This window comes from Gadus chalcogrammus, chromosome 16, assembly GCF_026213295.1.
Source record: "Gadus chalcogrammus isolate NIFS_2021 chromosome 16, NIFS_Gcha_1.0, whole genome shotgun sequence".
Lineage (NCBI taxonomy): Eukaryota > Metazoa > Chordata > Actinopteri > Gadiformes > Gadidae > Gadus > Gadus chalcogrammus.
Genome location: NC_079427.1, coordinates 4,738,004 through 4,758,003, shown reverse-complemented (window position 1 = coordinate 4,758,003; position 20,000 = coordinate 4,738,004). Strand labels below are relative to the sequence as shown.

General features: G+C 45.8%; 2 protein-coding genes across 3 annotated transcripts in view; one reads left to right on the top strand and one right to left on the bottom strand.

The window, feature by feature from the left end:
• LOC130405810 (LHFPL tetraspan subfamily member 6 protein) overlaps positions 1–4,728 on the bottom strand; it is a 48,985-nt gene extending 44,257 nt beyond the window's left edge. Inside the window, exon 1 of the mRNA XM_056611050.1 lies at positions 4,277–4,728. Within this exon, the coding sequence (XP_056467025.1) occupies positions 4,277–4,661 (385 nt within the window). The 5' untranslated portion in view covers positions 4,662–4,728. The remainder of the gene's footprint in view (positions 1–4,276) is intronic.
• Positions 4,729–6,930: 2,202 nt separating this feature from the next.
• Positions 6,931–20,000, top strand: part of cog6 (component of oligomeric golgi complex 6) — a 29,868-nt gene continuing 16,798 nt past the window's right edge. The window contains exons 1-8 of one of the 2 annotated variants that reach the window (XM_056611433.1): positions 6,931–7,133; positions 7,658–7,801; positions 8,885–8,956; positions 9,470–9,528; positions 16,516–16,627; positions 17,226–17,347; positions 18,133–18,203; positions 19,029–19,122. In XM_056611433.1, coding sequence (XP_056467408.1) covers positions 7,008–7,133; positions 7,658–7,801; positions 8,885–8,956; positions 9,470–9,528; positions 16,516–16,627; positions 17,226–17,347; positions 18,133–18,203; positions 19,029–19,122 — 800 coding nt within the window. In that variant the 5' untranslated portion in view covers positions 6,931–7,007. The remainder of the gene's footprint in view (positions 7,134–7,657; positions 7,802–8,884; positions 8,957–9,469; positions 9,529–16,515; positions 16,628–17,225; positions 17,348–18,132; positions 18,204–19,028; positions 19,123–20,000) is intronic. The other variant, XM_056611434.1, reaches the window with a different exon arrangement.

The window sequence follows — 20,000 nt, the reverse complement described above, 5'->3', positions numbered from 1 at the left end:
TTTCAACCCCCCCTGAACATATGGTCCTATTACCTTCGTGCCACATTCAGCCGGCAAATTTTACTTTGATTTAATGTGCACACGCTTCAGAGTTCTCCTGAGCCACTTCGCCGTGCCCGTGTTTTTAAAATCTGCATATTTTTCATTGCTATGCATCATGGGAATAATCCCCCAAGAAACCTCCTTAAATGTGCACCGGAGGGATAAACAGGACATTCCATCCCAGCGAAGAACCAGGCCACTTAATTCCCTCCCTTCCGTCTTGTACCTCTCGAAAATGAGGGCTGGCAGGGAGGACAGCACGTTCCGGGTCCAGGTCCTGGCCCGCGTCCAGCTGGCCGGACCTCAGAGGACCAGAAGAAGGACAACACCCTGGTGGCAGCCTGGTGGTCCAGCAGGACGACACAGAGTCCTGGCAGGGGACCGAGCTGCTGGCCGGGGCTAGTGGAGCACACGCCGCGCCACAACAACAACACACACCCCTCTGTAGCCGCGCCCGCTACATCACGATATGTCCTCAAATGTTTTTTTTATTTTTTTTTTAGATGGACCACGTTTCCGTCCACACAGCGTTTTCCACCGCCCATGCTGGGTTTTCACCGCGGGTTCAGTTCATGCATTCTCTCTGCTGCGCATGCCCGGATCCGCTCCGGCTAGGGACGCCAATGTCTGGATCATCACAATCGATGTCACAGTCGTGAAGCTCCCTGTTTTCATGGGTTTTCAACTTGGCCGTGACACGTTATCCACATTAATCCACATGGGAGAGCGTGAATGAAAATGTCGTTAGGTGGACGAAAACAGCATTTTCGTGTTGACAGAAGAGCAAAAGCATGGAGAGAAAAAAGGATGCATTATTAATTGTGTCTGCATAAGTGTGGACTTAGTCAGCAGTGCGTTCTGTGTTATCTTTTTGTGCTTCCGACCGGAGCAGTTCAGCATCAGTAATCTTTATTCAACAAGTATGTAAAACAGTAGCTCAGCTTTAAGGCAATGATACTGTGGGTTGTAGAGTCTGTTTCTCTACTTGAGTTCAGTTTACTAAAGTTTAATAAAGAAGTATATTCCCATTTTGTTTTCTATAAACACTTAAAGGTCTGCATAGTTTTGTTATGGGAGTGTAATTATGGAGAAACTAAATGTTGTTTCTCCGCAACTGAATGGAAACAAAGCATGCACACTAAAGTCAACAAGTCACAAATATGCACTAAACGGGCAAGTTGCGACATGAATCAGAGAATGACAGTTAACAGTTCCCCACTGGAGTGCCCGCACATATCTGCATTGTCGGATAATAATAACATACGGTAATTAATATCATTAATATAATTACCAGCAACAGCCTGTGGTTAGCTGAAACACTTCCTTTAAAGTAACATAAACTCAATGATGAATAGCCTTTTCAAAATATGTGTTATTTAAGCTTCCCAGAGAGAAAGAAAAGTGTACACAAAGGAGATAAGTTCAGTTTGCTGACTGCATCGCTGACCGGAACCTATTTGTTCTTACTGAGAGTTCTGCTGCGTTGAGTGTTTTCCAACCTAGTCCATCTGCCCCGAGAGAGAGCTCTCTCTCTCTCTCCCTCTCTCCCTCTAACTCTCTGTCCCTCTCTTTCTCCCCCAGGTGCACCAGAGTGCTTGGTGTATCTGTCAAGGTCACGGAGCGAGGCTGTTTCTCTTGTGAAACCCTCTGGTCCGCATAGACCCCCCACGGCGCTGCTGACCCGACCGTAACCCCCCCCCCCCCCCCCCCCCCCCCCCCCCCACCACCACCGCCTTGTTGGGTGTTCTCCATCGTGAAGAGGAGCTGCCCTGATGCTTAGATACGGACACTCAGTTATGTAGTATCCTCTCAACTCGACGGGTTGTTTGGAGATTCATCAGGCCTGGCGAACTCCATTTTTGGAATTGTTTTGGTTCAGTCCGGTGTTTTGGTTTTTTTCATTCAGTCTTGGAATCACTTGAATATATTTCTCATTATCGTTCATCATTTCTACTAACACGATTACTACTACTACCACAACTGCTTTGAGCACATTGTAGGAGGGAGGCACTAGAGGGGAGGGATAAGGGAAGAAGGGGAGGTTGGGAGCCACCAGTATGCTGTTAAATTCAATACTTTTAACAACAGAGCTCTGTTCCATGCATACTGCATGCCTCAGTAAAGAACCCTACTGCCATTAATCACGGAAACTCAACACAAACATTGGTTCCCTTTTTTTGTGGATTCCCTATTTGTTTGTGACCAGAACAGATGTAGATGTCAAATGTTTGCATCACATGGTAAACTCTCTCTCCCTCTCTCCCTCTCTCCATCTCTCTCTCTCCCTCTCTCCATCTCTCTCCCCTCTCTCCCTCTCTCCCTCTCTCCATCTCTCTCCATCTCTCTCTCTCCATATCCATCTTTTTCACACTCTCATCCTGGCTCTCTCTGACCCTCGATTTCTCTCCCTCTCTCTAGCAGAACGCAGTCAATGTCCCTCGCCCAGTAAGTGATAGGAGACAATACCATGCGTGGGCCACTGAGTTTGCCAGCAGTGTCACTTCCAATTAGCCCTTCAGTGCTAGCGCGCTAACACTAACACCGCTGGCCTGTGGACTGACACCAGCACCCCAGCTACAAAGAGCTGAGCACTTCTTTGCCTCGCTTTTTCACTCTCGGCGTCTATCTGCCTTGCTCTCTCTCTCTCTCTCTCTCTCTCTCTCTCTCTCTCTCTCTCTCTCTCTCTCTCTCTCTCTCTCTCTCTCTCTCTCTCTCTCTCTCTCTCTCTCTCTCTCTGTCGCTCTCGATCTCCCTCTCGCTCGCTCTCTCTCACTAAGTCTGTCTGCCTATCTCTCTCTCATTGCTATTAACCTTGCTCTCTTTTTTCTCTCGCTCTGGCTAGTTTTCACCATCTTTATCCCTCTTTCTGTCTCTCCATCTATATCTCTCCATGTTCTTTCTCTCTCTCTCTCTCTCAGGCTCGCTTTCTCATATCTAAACTCGTGCGTCAGGGATTTATGAGCATCTAAGAAAAAATATATGCAATGAAAGGCCTGCCACTTTCTTTTTTTTTATATACACATAAATAAATAAATACAAATCCCTGTGAACCAAATATAGCCTCCCGCTGACACCACACGCCGCTCCGAGCTTAGAGGGTAACTACAAAAGTGACAACTCACTACTTTCAACACGGGAGGAAAAAAAAAGGCAACCTGCCAGCTTTCTTGTGATTCAGCCTAGCGTGTCATGAAACGGTGAGTTTTGCACGTGTCTGCGCGGCTTAGCCTGTCACCGAGTGTGCCACAGTGCGAGGTCTTGCAGCCACCCCCCCCCCTTTGCAGGTTCTTAGCCTTCTGAAGGAAAAAAAAAAATATATACCCTCGACAGCTCCATCAAATCCGCTTCCAACCTGCTTTTACGCCAACCCCCGCCGCCGTGACCCCCTTGCCAAGCCGCGCACCGAGGAGTTGTAAATAGCGGGGCTGGTGCGCCACAGAATGTGAGTGACTGTTTTTAGCTAGATGGCTGGGGCGTTTTTACGGAGACCACAACTCCTCAAAGTAGGCCAACAGATGGGAACAATATCAAATGTACAGAAAGTATAAAGCGCAGAGATGGAGGATCCATGTGTGAGTCAGCGGGGGAGGGGGGGGGAGGGGGCGGGGGGGGGGGGGGGTCTCTAGGCGCAAACTTCAGGAGTGTGAGCAGAACACTTGAGAAAACAAACACAAAGTAACCAGCAAAGAAACAAACATGGCGGTGATGCGTCTGCTCTGACCGCCAACCCCACAAACGTTGGCAGATCAACACCGAGTGTGAAGTAGAGACAGCAGCCGGGGCGATTGACGGTTGAAGTGGGGGGGGGGGGGGGGGGGGGGAGTGAGAGAGAGAGAGAGAGAGAGAGAGAGAGAGAGAGAGAGAGAGAGAGACAGCAGATGTGGACATGAAAGCCTGCTGCTAGTTTGGCTTTTGGATCGTTGTTTCTGTTCTGAGTTTCTTTAATCGTCAAGTCTCCATCCGACGGTTAATCAAAGTAAACAAACGGGTGGGGGGTATTGACGGGGGAGTAAAAGAGACAATGTTTTTATCAGATGACAGTTGGGCGATAAGAGAAGAGGGTGGTGATGTTGATTGGGGGGGGGCAGGGGTGGGGGTTGGGGATGGAGTGTATATCTAAACTGCAAAAGGAAACACAGCAAGGTGGAGATCGGGGAGGTCCGATTGTAAAATCCACACCAGAAACCAAAAAGAACCACAGAAGGAGGAACAGTGTACAAAAAGCGAGACTCACCGCCTACGAACTGTATCCCGCCGGCCACGCGTCCGATGGTGCGGGAGATGAGGTCGGACACACAGCATCCCATCAGGGCGGTGAGCGCCACCAGGAGCAGCAGGCCGCAGCCCACGCCCGTCACCACCGTGCAGATCCTCCACTCCAGGCTGGGGATGCCCTGGAAGGACGCGTAGCGTCCGCACTGCTCCAGCATGACCGTGGCCTGCCGCTCCTCGTCGCGCACCGGGTACGAGCAGCGGCGGAAGGTGCCGAAGGACACGGGCTTGTCCATCTGCGTGCCCAGCAGCCAGTAGGGCATGAAGAAGCCCACGCAGGAGGCCCCCGCGCACAGCATGGACAGCAGGGCCCAGATCGCACCTGTGCAGGTGAGACTGGACGCCATGGCGGCGACAAAAAGAGATGAAGAATCGACGGGGGGAAAGGCTCGGCCGGGTCCGGGTGGAGTCTTCTTGGTGGGAGAGGAGGGGGGGGGGGGGGGGGGGGGGGGGGCGTTGGCTTTAGAGACGCGGTGCAGCGGCGATGCCTTGCTCTAAGGGCGCTGGCCTGAGATGAGGTAACTCAAGCATTTAACAGCAGCGGTCTTCAACTTGTCAGCGGAGCGGTGCCCCTGTCAGCAGAAAGAGAAGATGGATGAGGCCGGGCCGCCTGCGGACACTTTATGAACATATCATAACTCACAAATCAAGTGTGAGCCGAGACGTGACTTTATAGGCCGGGCCTGGTGAGCGACACGGTAACAGAGAACTGTTTATTAAACAGAGGTGTCAGATATCAGCCCCAAACCAGTCCCTCCCAGCATCAGACGTCTCAGCTATAAATGTGAACAAAACAAAGCAGGTTTTCTTCTCTAATACATTCAGCTTTTTTTTTTAGAGCTTTGAAGCAGACAGGTGAGATATTTGTAAGTATAATGACACGAGGCTTCACTATATTCTAAAGTCTGTAGCCTTTTGTAAAGTGGACCAGCTCTGTGGAGCGGCCTATTGCTCGGCATCCTACTTCGAGTTGGTCTCTGGGAATCTGCTGTTGAATAAATGAGTCCATCCGTAAGGGTGACCTGATATATTAGCAGTCTGATATTGACATTTATATTAACAAGTCGGTGCACGCTTTACAATGTGCAAATTAATGTTTAAATGATGATTAATCAACATAAACCCAACAATCGTGTCGTGAAGAGAACTTGTCAGCTCTCTGATCTATTTCTTAGACAGCAACAAAAAACTTAGCACATTCATAACATTTGACCAATATCCTCAATTGCATCAATAACGTTCTGCTGTGAATTCCTCAATAAGATGTGTGCAGAAACTGAACCTTCCCAATATAATTCCTACGGCTGAAAGACGATGGAGCGCAAGAGCGCTTAGATCGCCCCGCTTCACAGCGCCATGCATTCCGCTCGTAAAGCCATAACCTTGGGATTATGTGTTTAAAGATAATAAAGCTCTAGATGTCTTGTTTTCCAGTCAGGCTTTATCTAACCACTCTTTTAAGTGGATGCGTAATGGGAACGATACCTTTTGCGCGGCGATAAGGAGAAGCGTGGGTTTATATCGACTCTATCCAGATATAGGCTGTTAATCTATCTATAGGAATGCGTGGAATGAACGGAGACCATAACACTTACATGTTGGAAGAAATAAACCGTGCCCGAGAAGTCGTCGGACGTATGTTCCCATTTGCCTCTACTCTCCCGTGTCGAGTCCGTTGGAAAAGTTTCTGTTTAGTGGAAGCAGATGATAGTCCCGACGATCATAGCGTCCCGGTTTATACAACGGCAGCGGGAATGGCTTTTATCCGTCTCCGTGTGAGATCATAGCGAGAAGATGACTCGTGGGGAGCCTGTAGTTGTGAGGGTCCGGGACGTGTTGCTGCTGGGAGTGGGATCCCGTGTCTCGGTATTCCTAGGGTCCGGTGGAGCTGGTGGGCTGGTCTGGGAAACTCTCTGGAGGTGACCATCAATCATTATTCAGATCCCACCCAGGGGCTGGACACTTCTCTCTCCCTCTAGCATAGCTCCCTCCCTCTCTTTCCCTCTCGCATAACTCCCTCCCTCCCTCTCTCTGATCATGCCTCCCTCGCGCTCTGTCAAATTGCAAGATTCAACGGGCAATTTATTGGCATGGAAAACGTAAATGTATTTACTGGCAATCCACAGTAATAAAATAGGTTGACTCACGAATAAATAGCAGCCTACTTTTTAAATAAAAATAATAATAATTAAAACTATAAAAATTAAATGTAACATTTAAATGTCTCCAGGTAAGACCATAGTACCCTGCTGCACACACACACACACACACACACACACACACACACACACACACACACACACACACACACACACACACACACACACACACACACACACACACACACCACACACACACACACACACACACACACACAGGCACACACACGCACGCACACACACACGCACACACACACACACACACACACACACACACACACACACACACACACACACACACACACACACAAACACACACACGCGCACACACATACTATTATCCATATGAGGAAGGTTATTATCGACTATAAGTAGTTATTTATAATTGTACGCGCTCTTCCACAACACGAGAGTCCCGGAACCTCTCATCCCTTAGGTCTACACGGAACGTAATTCCTGCCGCACGCAGTCGTTTCCAGGAAGTCGACGTGGAGGTGTGTGTTTTGGTTGTGTTTTGGTCTTCTTTCCTTTACAATGTCCGAAAACAAGGTGGAAATGTCGGCCGAGATTGTCCAGAACGCAAATGTACAACCGCAACAAAACAACCCGCTGTCCAGGAAGCTGAATAAGATCCTGGAGACACGGCTGGACAATGACAAGGTGACAAGCATATTATTACCCCCATAGTACCAACCACTATTCATGGTATTTATTGCATTTTAATGTTAAATGTCGGTTGTGGTGTGTGCAGTTCTAATTCAATTGTTCTTATTTAATAGAGTCTATGTATTCTCTCCATTATGCATAGGTGACAAACCTTTATAATGAATCCAGCAACGCTTTTATGATATCTGACATATAGGCCTCTTCTGTGTTGTTTCGGGAGATTCTGGAGGCTTTTCAAGTTATGTTAATTGCTGTATGGGTAATAATTATAATAGTGTTCAGGTCTTATTGTACCCATGCTATTTTATATATTCAACCTCCAGTCCTAATAGCCAGCCTTATACTCTATGCATATCACTTGTTATCGTATTATAATTCTGCCTTGACTTGCACTGTTTCTATTTGTAATTTGCTGCTGCAACACCTGAAAGTGGTGTCGTATCTTAATGAATCTAGCCATGCCTTGATCTGGTTTATTTTGTTCTGGTCCTTCATGAATATATTCGGTGTGGTTTTAGGAGATGCTGGAGGCGTTGAAAGCGCTGTCTGTCTTTTTCACGGAGAACAGTTTACGCACAAGGAGAAACCTCAGGGGGGACATCGAAAGGCGAAGCCTGTCCATCAACGAAGAGTTTGCAAGGATATTTAAAGATGTCAAAGAGGTAGGCATAAGCCATGCTCATACAAAGTATTGCTGTGTACAAGAGATTTATTTTTTATGAATGAATGCAACATCAGGGATGTTTATAATGAAACCATATATGAAATATGACATGAAAATGGTTATGAAAACAAATTCAATATGTTTTATAATCGATCAGATAAGCGAAATAGCGATATGAGCCTGTACAAAATTGAGTCTTTATGACAAAGTGAGGGTTATCTACTTACTACAAAAACACAGAAATTATAATAAACTCAAAGAAAGCTAAACACAGTTTAAGCAAAGGTTTAACGTCAAGGTTAAATAATAATTGTATTACCTCATGTTCTACAAAGTCACAAAACATTTGTTATATTTCTGTTGTCCCTTGTATTTATTTTATTTTTTTTTAAGCCTATTTACACCAGATTATCTGAAAACATATCAGGGTTCTCCTAAAACAATAATATAGTGGCGCTCCACCACCATGCTCCTTTACTGTTTACGGTTCTGTTTTCTATGTTTTAATTGAATTCCGCTTCAAAAAGCAAAACTTCAATGTCACGAGTACGTCCTGTGTGTAGGAAGTCATCTAGCATAGTCGAAGTTCCCCGCACAACAAACCAATTCCACTTAAAGTTCAGAAGATCTTTAATTTCCAACAAGTAAGAGCAGGTCAGGCAGTGTGTTCTTGAGCGCAGCAAGTTTAATACACAAAGTCAGCCACATTCTAGAACATTGTGGCAGTCCGGATGGTACTGCAAATCTGATGCAATTGAAGTGTTTAGTTAATGCAGAGATTACAGTTATATACACATGTTAATTGTGTTCAATAAAGGAGTTTTTTTTTTAAAACATGGTTTTCCTTTACTGCTTGAAGCAAAATACCTATACAGAGGCAATATTTGTTACACTTATATAAGTTTATTTGCGGATTAGAATTGCTATCGGAATAGTTTTACATTGAATATCAGTATTGGGGGGGGGGTCGGAGGAAACATTATTTTGTTATATTGGGCAACACTACAATGTGAAAAGTAGGTCATTGTTGTGCACATTATCATCTTAAAGCCTTGTGTTATCCATTGTTTCTCTGCCTCAGGAGCTGGAGAGTGTTAATGAGGACGTCCACGCGATGAGCACCTGTTGTGAAGAGATGACCAGCAGGCTCAAGGTAACAGACTTTATATTTACAGCATTAAAGGAGCTTTAGCTAACTTTAAAGAACAATCAAACAAAATAAATGAAGCCCGACCTTGAATGTCGCACCAGTCACACACAGCGCTCGCGTTGCTGTCACCGGAAGAGATTTCAGCAAGTTACAAAATGTCGGAGGTTTCAGGAGTGCGTGGTCCGTGCGCTTGTTTGTTTTCTCCACCTTTTTAAGTCATTTTGTTCTTGCGACCTTGCCAACCTTTTTAATGCGCAAGAAGTCAGCTGCCTGCCCAAGCTGTAGGTGTCCGTGAGCAAGGTGCCTCTTACCTGCTGCTCCATAACATGGTTCTTAATTCACTGTAGGTCACTTTGGATAAATGTGAATGCTAAATTATAAGTTATAAGAGTAATAGTTTGAATCTCTGCAATTTAGTTCCACATATTAAAATTCAGTATTCGAATGAAGCACTAGGCTTATTCTTTTGTTGTTGAATGCTTTATATGCTTTAAAAATGCTTTTTCCTTTCAACAGGCAGCTAAAGAGCAGACCCAGGACCTGATAGTAAAGACAAACAAACTCCAGGGGGAAAAGTGAGTTTTTCTTCTTCTTTCTGTTATCAGCAAAAACATTGAAATCATCAAAGACTTTTCAAAGACCCATATTGCTTTTTGGCTCGACGAGAACGAATTAGTGTGATAAAGCAAGGCTGTTATAACGTAATGCGGGTTGCTGATATACAAGCCATCCTGAATTTCTTTAAGTTATTTATAACAATGCAATGTATTCTGTAAAATGCATATTGCGTAAGGCCTAGTTATGTTGGTCTGCAAAGTTTTTGCAATGTTCACAGTGTTTTGAAATGGTTTCAATCACCCATTGGTACAAGTACATTGTAGTGTACAGGCTAAGAAGTAGTAATATTGATATATTCCTTAGCATGCTGCATTTTTATTTCCAGAGAAAAAGTATTAAAATATGGTTATTTGCATAATCCTTATTTAATCCTCAATTTTGGGCAGGATAGTGCAGTGGTTACCGTGTTTCATACTAGGCAGAAATGTTCTGCATTAGAGCTCAAAGGTTTTTGGTTCTTGATTCTGCCTTGCCCTGAGCGCTTCGGATAAAAGCGGCAATGACAAAATAAATAAGAAATAGTACGTAGTAATGGGAATGGCTATGAATGAATGAGCTTTGGGATCCAAAGATGTAGAACAGCTGTTAGCATGTTGTGCTACATGAGCATGCTAACTGCTATGCTAACCAGCAGTGTTTATCTGTATTGACTGTGGGCTGTGTTGGCGCTCAACTATAGCACAGCGTGCAGAGATCGTGCTCAGAGAAGCCAGACAACAGTCTACTCAGGGTCATAGTTTGATGGTCAGGGGCTTTGAACCACATTATACTTTTGTTTTGCCCGATATTGTGATAGACAGATTAACATGGTTCGCACGGAAAATAAATACATTAATAATAAAGCAGTTGCAGAGTGGAAGCAGTTAGTCATTTTATTTTAATGTAACTGGTGTTCAAAATCCTATTTATTTATCTTGTTACATTACAAATACAATTAGTAAAACACGAATTGCTCACTTTCCCAATTAGCTGATTGCAGGGGCCAAATCTAGATTTAGATTAATATGCAATGGTGCAGCCCGACTGTGTTTGGGTCCAGCCATCGAGCAGAGTTATTCAGAGGGAGACGGCGGCTCAACGTGGCTCTGCTTCCCTCCCCGTTCTTTATTCAGCGGTTGTGCACGCGCCACTGGTTTCCTGGCTCTCCATACATCAGTGCATGAGCAGCTCGGCCTGGTGGAGAGACTGTTACGTCCTCTATCTCCCGCTCTCAGTGAGGTTGGAGTGAGGAGAGTGTAACGCGCTGATGTTCTATATTCACGTGCGCCCTGACGCATTAGCCCTGGAGCTAGAGCGCAAGCATAGATGGGGAACAGCCCTTTAAGAACTCTTGATGGATTTGCCCCATTTGCCCCCCTTGATGGATTTACCGTTCTCTCTCTCTGTGTCTCTGCCTCTATCTCGGTCTCTCCCTCCCTCTCGCAAATATGTGCAAATGTGTCGATGGTAATCGGAACGTTGCTGGCCAACAGAATAAATTAATAATCAATCTACACGAGTGTGCTTGCAGTGAGGGCACATCAATAGCGATGTCAACAGTCTGTGTGTAGCCACTCTCTTGCCAGCCAAGACAAGTGATATTGGTTCACCTTGCGCCTGGTTGGCGTGGCGCGCGGCCAGAGCGAGAGAGCACGAGTTTCTGGCACGCTTGGGGCGTTGCTAGCAGCTGGAAGGCTGCAGCTGGCTGCTCCGTAGGCCGCCCGACAGCCCCCCGCCCCACAGGACGCTGCGGATGGAGCGAAGCAACGCCCCTCCCCGCTGACTATGAAGTGAACTGGAGGCCCCGACGCATGCCGCAAAGCATCATGGGACGGCTCGTGTCGGGGACGTTGACCTGTAGCACCACAAAAGGACGCAGTGTGCCGTGTGCATTCAGCCCTGTGATTGGACAATCAGCATTCAGTGAGCGCTCGCAGAATCGTGTGTTTAATTACATTTTCTGGTTTTAAACACTTCCCTCAACGTTGGGTCTAATGTGGCCACCTGACACGCGCTGTCGTCTGTGTGCGCTGTGCTCGAGAGCAGTGCGAGAGGGACCCCCCACCCACCCTGATCATGGCGTGACCCAACAGGAGTAAAGGCCAGCTGGGGTGGGGTGGGGTGGGGGACTTTCAGACATCGAGGCACACTGCGGAACATGAAACATGGCTAATAGGCAACAGACTGGAACACTAAACACACACTGGGACACTCAACATAAGTATTAGGAAGACTGTACCTGGGAGACACACACACACACACACACACACACACACACACACACACACACACACACACACACACACACACACACACACACACACACACACACACACACACACACACACACACACACACACTTTATGTAATGGTCTTGTGGGGACCGTCAGTCTTGCAGGCACCATCTGTCTGACTGTGGGACATTGTAGTTTTATGGAGTGGGGCTGACCCCTGGCCAGATGGAGCCAGAGTTTGGTTCTCCTGATAGGTGTGTGTATATTGAAGTGGAAGCCCAGTGGATATATCATATTCAATGTGCAATCAAGCAATATATCTGAACTTTTCTGCTTTGGATTTTTGCAAGTCGAGGAAATTATCCCTCATTTCCCATCTGGGATTAATCAATTCAATCTTGATTTACATTTGAGAGGATAGTTCCAAGCTGTGCAAATATACTGTATAAGCTGTAGATTATTGCAGTTGAAAACACACCTTGAAATAAAATGTATCAATTCGATCGAACTATTAAGAAAATGGAATTCTATGTAAAAAATTTGACTCATTAATGAAGGAAACACAAGTCTTTGCCTTTCGGTGTCCCCTGTCTCTCTCTCTGTCTGACCCAGTCCCACTCGTAGCATAACCTCCGTTAGCAACACTTGCTAATTAGTGCAGCTCACAGGGCCTCGATGTGATGGGGAAAACAGCTGTGTGCACACTTTCCAAAGGCAGACAAACACAGGGCCTTGTGTGCTTACTCCTGCCCTCCTGTTTGCTCTCTTATCTCTCGGTGGCACGGGAGGGCCTTTTGTCAGCTTTCGAAATGAAACGGAAACAAAAAAAAAACGAACAGAAAATCGAACAAACAGCCCTCACGTTCTTTTTTTTTTTCATTCTTTCAACGCGCAAATGAAAAGCCAGCGGAAGCTATGGTACAAGGGGAACCCTCTTTGACCACCTCGTTGGAGACGTGGCCGCGCCTCCCCTTGATCCCACAACGGGTCGAGACAGGCCTGAAAGAGGGGACGCCGAAAGAAGCCGTCACTTAGAGCTCAATAAGTGTTGTGTGTTGTTCTGTGATTTAACGGTTCGCTAACCCACCTGCGCCGTGTGCCGTGTCGTCGTGCTCGAGACAAGTCCAGACGCCTCTGAACCGCTGTAAGACACGCAGAGAACACAGCCTCGCTCGCCGTCTTGCCCAAAGGGGGTCTTTGCGGTTGGTTTCGACTAATCACCTGTGGCTAAACGGCGTTGATCAAACCAAACATTGTTGAGAGCTGTACTCCCCCGGCCTTCCGCTTCCCTGAAGTGGCCACTAACTATTGCAGGTTTTATTTATCTTCTGCCTAAAAGTGCAAAATGTTTCTCTTACTAAATGCCGAATGGATAGTGTGGCGGCCAGGGGCTCTGAGTCCCGGTCAAAAATGTTCTGGGTTTGATCCCCAAAGCCTACAGCCCTGAGTCAGAAGCCTCCTAAATCCTACCTTCTCGTACATGACGGCTATCAAAATTCAACGCAGGTCGCTTCAGATAAAAGCCCCGTCTGCTGAACGACAGAATGGCCACCAGTTGATATCATACAGTGTTGGAAATGTTAATTTTCACCCCAGCTACAGGCGTAGCAGCGGGGCTACATGGACCGCTGGCGGAGAACCCTTCCCCGCGGTGTGAAGTGACACTGGACGGTCATGAGGCCCTGAACGGCTTTTAATGAGGTCACGCACGTGAATACACAAGTGTGTGTGTGCCTATGACAATGTGAATATGAGAGGGTGCACGTGAATTTGACGAGGCCCCCCAATGTCCGCGGCGGTCATCAGCGCACGGCAAAACGAATGCTCCCCCTCACCTCAGTGGTTAACCGCCCCCTCCCACCTCCCAAATGGGTTTTAACCCTGCCACCAGAGGAGGTGCGGGTCGCTTGGCTTTCAGCCCGCAAAGACCTCTATTCCACCTCCTCGTCCCAGGCAAGAGCAGTCGATCAGCTCCACGAGGCTTTAACTGTTGAGTCACCCCAGTGACGTGGCGCGGTACGGTGTGATAAGGCTTCACGGAGATGGTACCTTGTCATTTGCCACGTCTATTTAGCGTTTTTGTTGCTATAATTTTCCCCTCTTTAAAGATTGAAAATGTAAACTGCAGTTATGTTCTGTGTTTGAAGAATGAGCTTATTTGTCAACGGTTAATTTCAGGTCAGGTAGCGTATCCCGGCAGGCGGCAGCTGTCGAGATGATTACATGGTGTTTCATTCTTTATAGCGTTCGATTGTGTCGTAGAGTGTTCTTGTATCCAAGTCTGACTTTGATAGAACTGCGTTTTTTTTTTTGCGGTTGGTTGCACACAAAAAAGAAAAAAGGCAGTGCCCGCGTGTGTGCAGTGGTACACGCCCGCTGGGTCTCCCTAAAGCGGGGGCTTAGCGGGGTAAGATTCTCTGTAAGAGGTGCTTAGAGTGGGGGCTTCACCCCGGGCTTGGCTCGCTGTCAGAAACCCAATGCAGCCGTCAGCACCGCCCTTCAAACCACTGGGGCTCTTTGTTTTCACACTCGTGTTGAATTCAGAGCATATCTGACTTTGATCCACAAACTCCCACTGCGATGCACTTGAAACCACCTCCACTAGGGTTGTTAAATAGGCCATTGTGATGGTCAATTACACTATTCTACGGACTGTTGTTTTCTGAAAAGTACACCGTTGTTGTGAATAACAGACCGTTGCTGTGGATGTTATATCCAAGCATAGAATTGAACTGACTTTCTTTTTGTGGAACGGATATAATTTTTCTTTTTGATTAAGAATCCAATTGCTGATTGCTTTCGTACAAATACTTTTTATAAGCAGGATAATGTTCCCTAAAAAGGTCCTTGATCCCTCTGTTTCGGTATATTTCTCAACGACTCCTATCGGTCCTCTGCATTCTGTTCAGTTGTTGAAACTAGAACTTTTGCAGCACTTTCTTGTAGTTACCCTTGATATGGATTGTCTGCTGTGATTGTTCTCAGCCTCTCCAAGAGCCTTTGAATCAAAGCATCTGCTGAACAACTCCATGTGTGAACTTAGGAATGGAGGAGTTCTCCTTCAGGGAACAGGCTCCTACAGAGCTCCCTACCTTGTGGTTAGTATGTGGAGTTGGCTGTGCCTTCAGAACTTTGTGATGATACACACTTGAAGAATGTATGTAGTCGTGACAGCCCTTAAGAAAGGAAGATAACCCACTGCTTTGGCAGTTCTGCTTACACACACACACACACACACACACACACACACACACACACACACACACACACACACACACACACACACACACACACACACACACACACACACACAGACACACAGACACATGTTCAGGTGTATTCATCCTGGGGCTAAGATGTGATTTAAAGTCAAGTAGGAAAGGTCTGTTATGTAATGCATAAAATAACTGTCATGTTTTGTATAGCGAGTATGAAGACGTTGCTCAAACTGAGGACACTGTAACTATTTTTAAATAGTGAAAGGCTGCCTGACATCTTCCTCTAAATTAATATAATATGGACACATTTGACTTGACTGTTGTTTTCCTTGTCAAGCCCGATTTAAATAAAGGTTGATTGATTGATGCACTCTGTTTGTTGACAAAATTGTCATTCTTGCTGTCGCTCAAAAAATGTTATTCTAGGAAACAGTCAACTGAATTGTGGAGAGGATACAAGCTATAATTTTAATCGCCTTGCTTCTTTGGACATTTATTTTTCTGAAAAGATTTTCTGAAACTGAGGCCTGTGTATTTCACACTTGACCTCAAAAACCAATACAAAAAAAGACCAATCATAAATGATCCCATTAACAGACACAAAGAGAGGTTTGGTTTCACTTCAAATACAGAAAAGCCCGAAATTCATACTCAACCCGTACTGGCTCACTGTTCCAAGTTCAAGGGAGGTGAGCTTAAACAACATGCGAGCCCATCCCGGGAGGGCGGGCGAGAGACTATACGGATGAGTTGGCAAGGGGAAGAGATTCCTCTCTCGCTCTCTGTTAGCCGCCTATCCCCTGACACAAGGCCCCTGTGTGAGCATGGCGGTAACTATGGTGACCATTGTGTCGGGAAGCTGTGACACAGATAGCTATCTCTCGGGTGTTACCGATAGGAACAGGCTCCAGGTCTGTCTGATTTCCTCTGTCTTTATTTAATTTCTGTTTTTCTTCTCTTTTTTTTGACCTCAGTTTGGAAGGGTTCAGTGAGTTTCAGTGGACGTTATACTATTCTATACTCAAGCAGACAAGTTACGAGGAGGTTTGCTGCCACCTGCAGCATGTTGTTGGACATTACAACGTTACACACGAGCAACCCAGACTCATGATGCATTTGGTTGTGTGTGTAAGGTTCTTGCACACTTTGCCTTTTTGTTAATCGAGTAATAAACTGCATGCTTGGAATGTTATAACAATTTTTGTCATGACGAGATTATGCTTATAAAATTAATTGTCTATAAAGTTCTGTACCAAGGATAGGATACCTATAATCAGCAATAAACCTTAACTGTATTGCCTTTAATCAGATGAATGGGTGAAGGATTGCCTATAAACATGAGTGAGGGATAACTAAATGACTGAGTGAAGTACTCCCTTGTAAACAAAGGAATGAGTGAAGGGCTCCCTATCTACAGAGGAATAAATGAAGGAATGCCTTGCAAACGGATGAACGAGTGAAGGATGGCAGATGAAGCCGATGGATGAGTGACGGGTGATCCTCTGCGTTGCAGCCATCGTCTGGAGGTGAGGGCGCAGGTGGCCCAGGCCTTCCTGACCAAGTTCCAGCTGAGCGGGCAGGAGATGGCTGCCCTGCGTGGGGCCAGGGACAGCCCCATCACAGAGGTGAGGAAGGGCTTCTGCTCCGACGCCCTGACCACACCCCTCGAGACATGCACCCAAGTGTAGGGCTGCTCGATTATGAAAAAAAAATCATAATCACGATCATTTTGGTCAATATTGAAATCACGATTATTCTAACGATTATTTTTGAGTTTGAAAACAACAACACTTTGTTACAACACTTTGTAACTGAGAACTTTGAAATTTCACCTTTAAAAAAAATACACAAAATGGTCAAAAAGAAAATGTTCAAATCTTAAAATAATGTACAGATATGTATCCAGCTGTTGCACTTTCTATAAAACATTTGAGAAAAAGTAAAAATCAACGAAAATTCGATATTAGTTTTGTGATCGTTTGACGCTAAAATGGAAATCGCGGTTAATTCGATGAATCGCCCAGCCCTACCCAAGCCCATAATACAGCAATTTTCATGTTGATCCACTTTATAGGGTTAGGGAATTTATTTTCGGTGGTGAAAAACATCTCTGTCATCCCTGTTTTCAGCCCCTACAATCATTGCTTGGTTCTTGTATCTTTGTACTAGAACTGCATGTTGACCACACTTGTGTGCATCGAGGTTACACTGTCTTGTCAGCAGGTCGCAAAGTGTGACGTTGTGACCCGTTCTGTTACCCAGGAGTTCTTCCGAGCTCTGACCCGTGTGAAGCAGATCCACGAGGACGTCAAGGTTCTATTGAGGACCAATCAGCAAACTGCAGGGTACGAGATGAACCATTCAAAACCTCAGTCAGCCAATCAAAACCTCTGTCAGCCATTCATAACACTTTATAACTTGCCACTTTCTAACTTGCCACTTTATATCAGTCGACATCTGGATAAACACGTCTGTTTACATTTTACATTTATCTAGTTTTGCGTTTAGGTCTCAGCTCTCCTACTTGTGTTCCTCTTATACACTTACTTTTTATTATTATTATTATTATATTTATTTTTTATTATTTAAGTCTCAGCTTTCCTACTTGTGTTTCTCATATATCTTTACTTTCTCTTATATTGCACTGTTGGAGGAGCCCAAGACTAAAGAATTTCATTGCCAGAGACTGCTCTGTAATTGTTGTGCATATGACAATAAAACCATCTTGAATCTTAAATCATCCTGACCTCCATTGGCCAACAGGGACCAGATTCGATTTATATTGTATGTATATGATCAAAAAAATAAATATATATATTTATTTAAATACAAATTGTCACTAAACCTACACCAGTACTTAACGATTATGTTCATACTTTCTTCAAAGAGACAAACCAAAGCACTGGTGATCTTAATAATGTAAAGGTTATGTGAAGTCGTACCAAGGGACCCATATAATGCAAACCTCCTCTCGTAGTAAACCATGAAAGCAACAGAAAGCAGGATGGGCCTGGAGGACAAAGAGGGCCGTCCGTTGGCCACGACGTGTCGTTTTCGGAGAGGTTCATGTGACCTGCGATGGCTGAGGTGCTCTCTCTCTCTCACCCTCTCTCCCTGCCTGTCTCCTCAGGCTGGAGATCATGGAGCAGATGGCAGTGTTACAGGAGACGTCCTACGAGCAGCTCTACCGCTGGGCACAGAGTGAGTAGAGCCGAGATGGACGCAGGCCAAGAGGGCTGCCAGCGGGGGTGGTACATGCTGAGACCTCGTTGTAGGACGTCAACGGAAGGACGGGAGGGCGGGGGTGGGGGGAGGGAGACGGAGGACGGTAGGGGAGGGAGACGGAGGACGGTAGGGGAGGGAGACGGAGGATCGTGTGGAGGTGATGGTGGGAGGGAGGGTGGGTAGAGGGGAAGGACGGAGGGGAGAAAGGGAAGGAGGGAGGGAGCGAAAGGGACTAGGGAGGGAAAGGGAGGAGGGGGAGAGGGGGACGGGGGGCAATTTTTGTCCTTTGTCCCGTTTGTTAATCATATCCATCATTTCGATTGGATATTATTAACAAACGGGACGAAGGCCAAATAATTGCCCCTGTCCCGTGGTTTCAATATACTGGGGTTGTTGTGTGGAGCTAAAAGAGACCTTGAACCTTATGAAAGGGCTGCACGTCCTGCACGTCCACCTCCTCACACTTGTGCACAGCTGACCGTATTACCAGGAGGAGCAGTCTCTCCCTCTCGTCGGAATACCTTCCTACTTACATGCTGATCTACGTAACACGAGTGTATGATTCACCGGTGAAAAGTCCAGCAGATTAGAGGTTCTCTGTGTGTCACAGCAGGTTACTGGGCATGATGGCCACAATCTTTATGCAATTATTTCTTGTCAGACATAATATGATATGGCATGCCTACGTTCCTCATCATTTGACACACGTGTGTGTGTGTGTGTGTGTGTGTGTGTGTGTGTGTGTGTGTGTGTGTGTGTGTGTGTGTGTGTGTGTGTGTGTGTGTGTGTGTGTGTGTGTAGATGAGTGCAGAGGGCTGACTCAGGAGAGCTGTGACATCAGTCCTGTACTAAGCCAGGCCATGGAGGCTCTACAAGACAGACCTGTGCTCTACAAGTAATGCTCACTCACTGACTGACATGCACGTACTCACAGACACCGTATTTTACTAGTTACTCTTACCTGTGATTATCGGTCGGCATATGTTTAGCATCTAAAATGGGAAAATACACAAATCAACAAATGATCGCTAAAGAAATGATAACTTTTGAATAAAAACAAATATGTGTTCAGCTCTCTAGTGAGAGGCAACATCTGACACTTATTTTTGATATTTTTGATGTTTAGATATTTTTGATGGCTTTCGCGACTCCTTGCCTTATTTCTTCAGTTAATTTCCAAGACATTATAATCATTCCTATTATGTTATGCTATGTTTTGCTCCCTCCCGACTCCCTTCGTGGGGTTGCTCCCTTCCTGCGTCCCTTCCCCCTCACCAACCCTCTCTTCTCTTCACCATCTCTCCCGTTCCTCAGCTAATGGAATATAATAATAAGGACGGCCCTTGTTATTATTATTATTTTTCAGTCTTCCTCTTCGTACATCGACTACCCCCCCCCTGAATTACAATCGCAAGCCAGTGCCGAGATTATTATTCCATTCATTCATTTGATTACATCTTATTGTGTAATCGGCACACAATGGTTAACTACCTTGCCAAATACATAGTTAATGAATATGTTTTAAAAGGAGGTAGCATTGAGTCTTTAAGATGGCCGTGTGAATCAACGTGACTCACTCCCTACCCCCAAAGGTCTTCTGGTAAAAAATAAAAAAATAAAAAAACTTCTCACAACAATGCCTCCGACCCTAAGTTACCCCCACAGTTTCCACACAGCCTCTTCTCACCGTAAGATGTTGTGTTCTGTGGCTCACAACACTCCTTTCCCCCCCCCTCCTCCCTCCCCTCCCTCTCTTCCCCTCATGTCACCCCC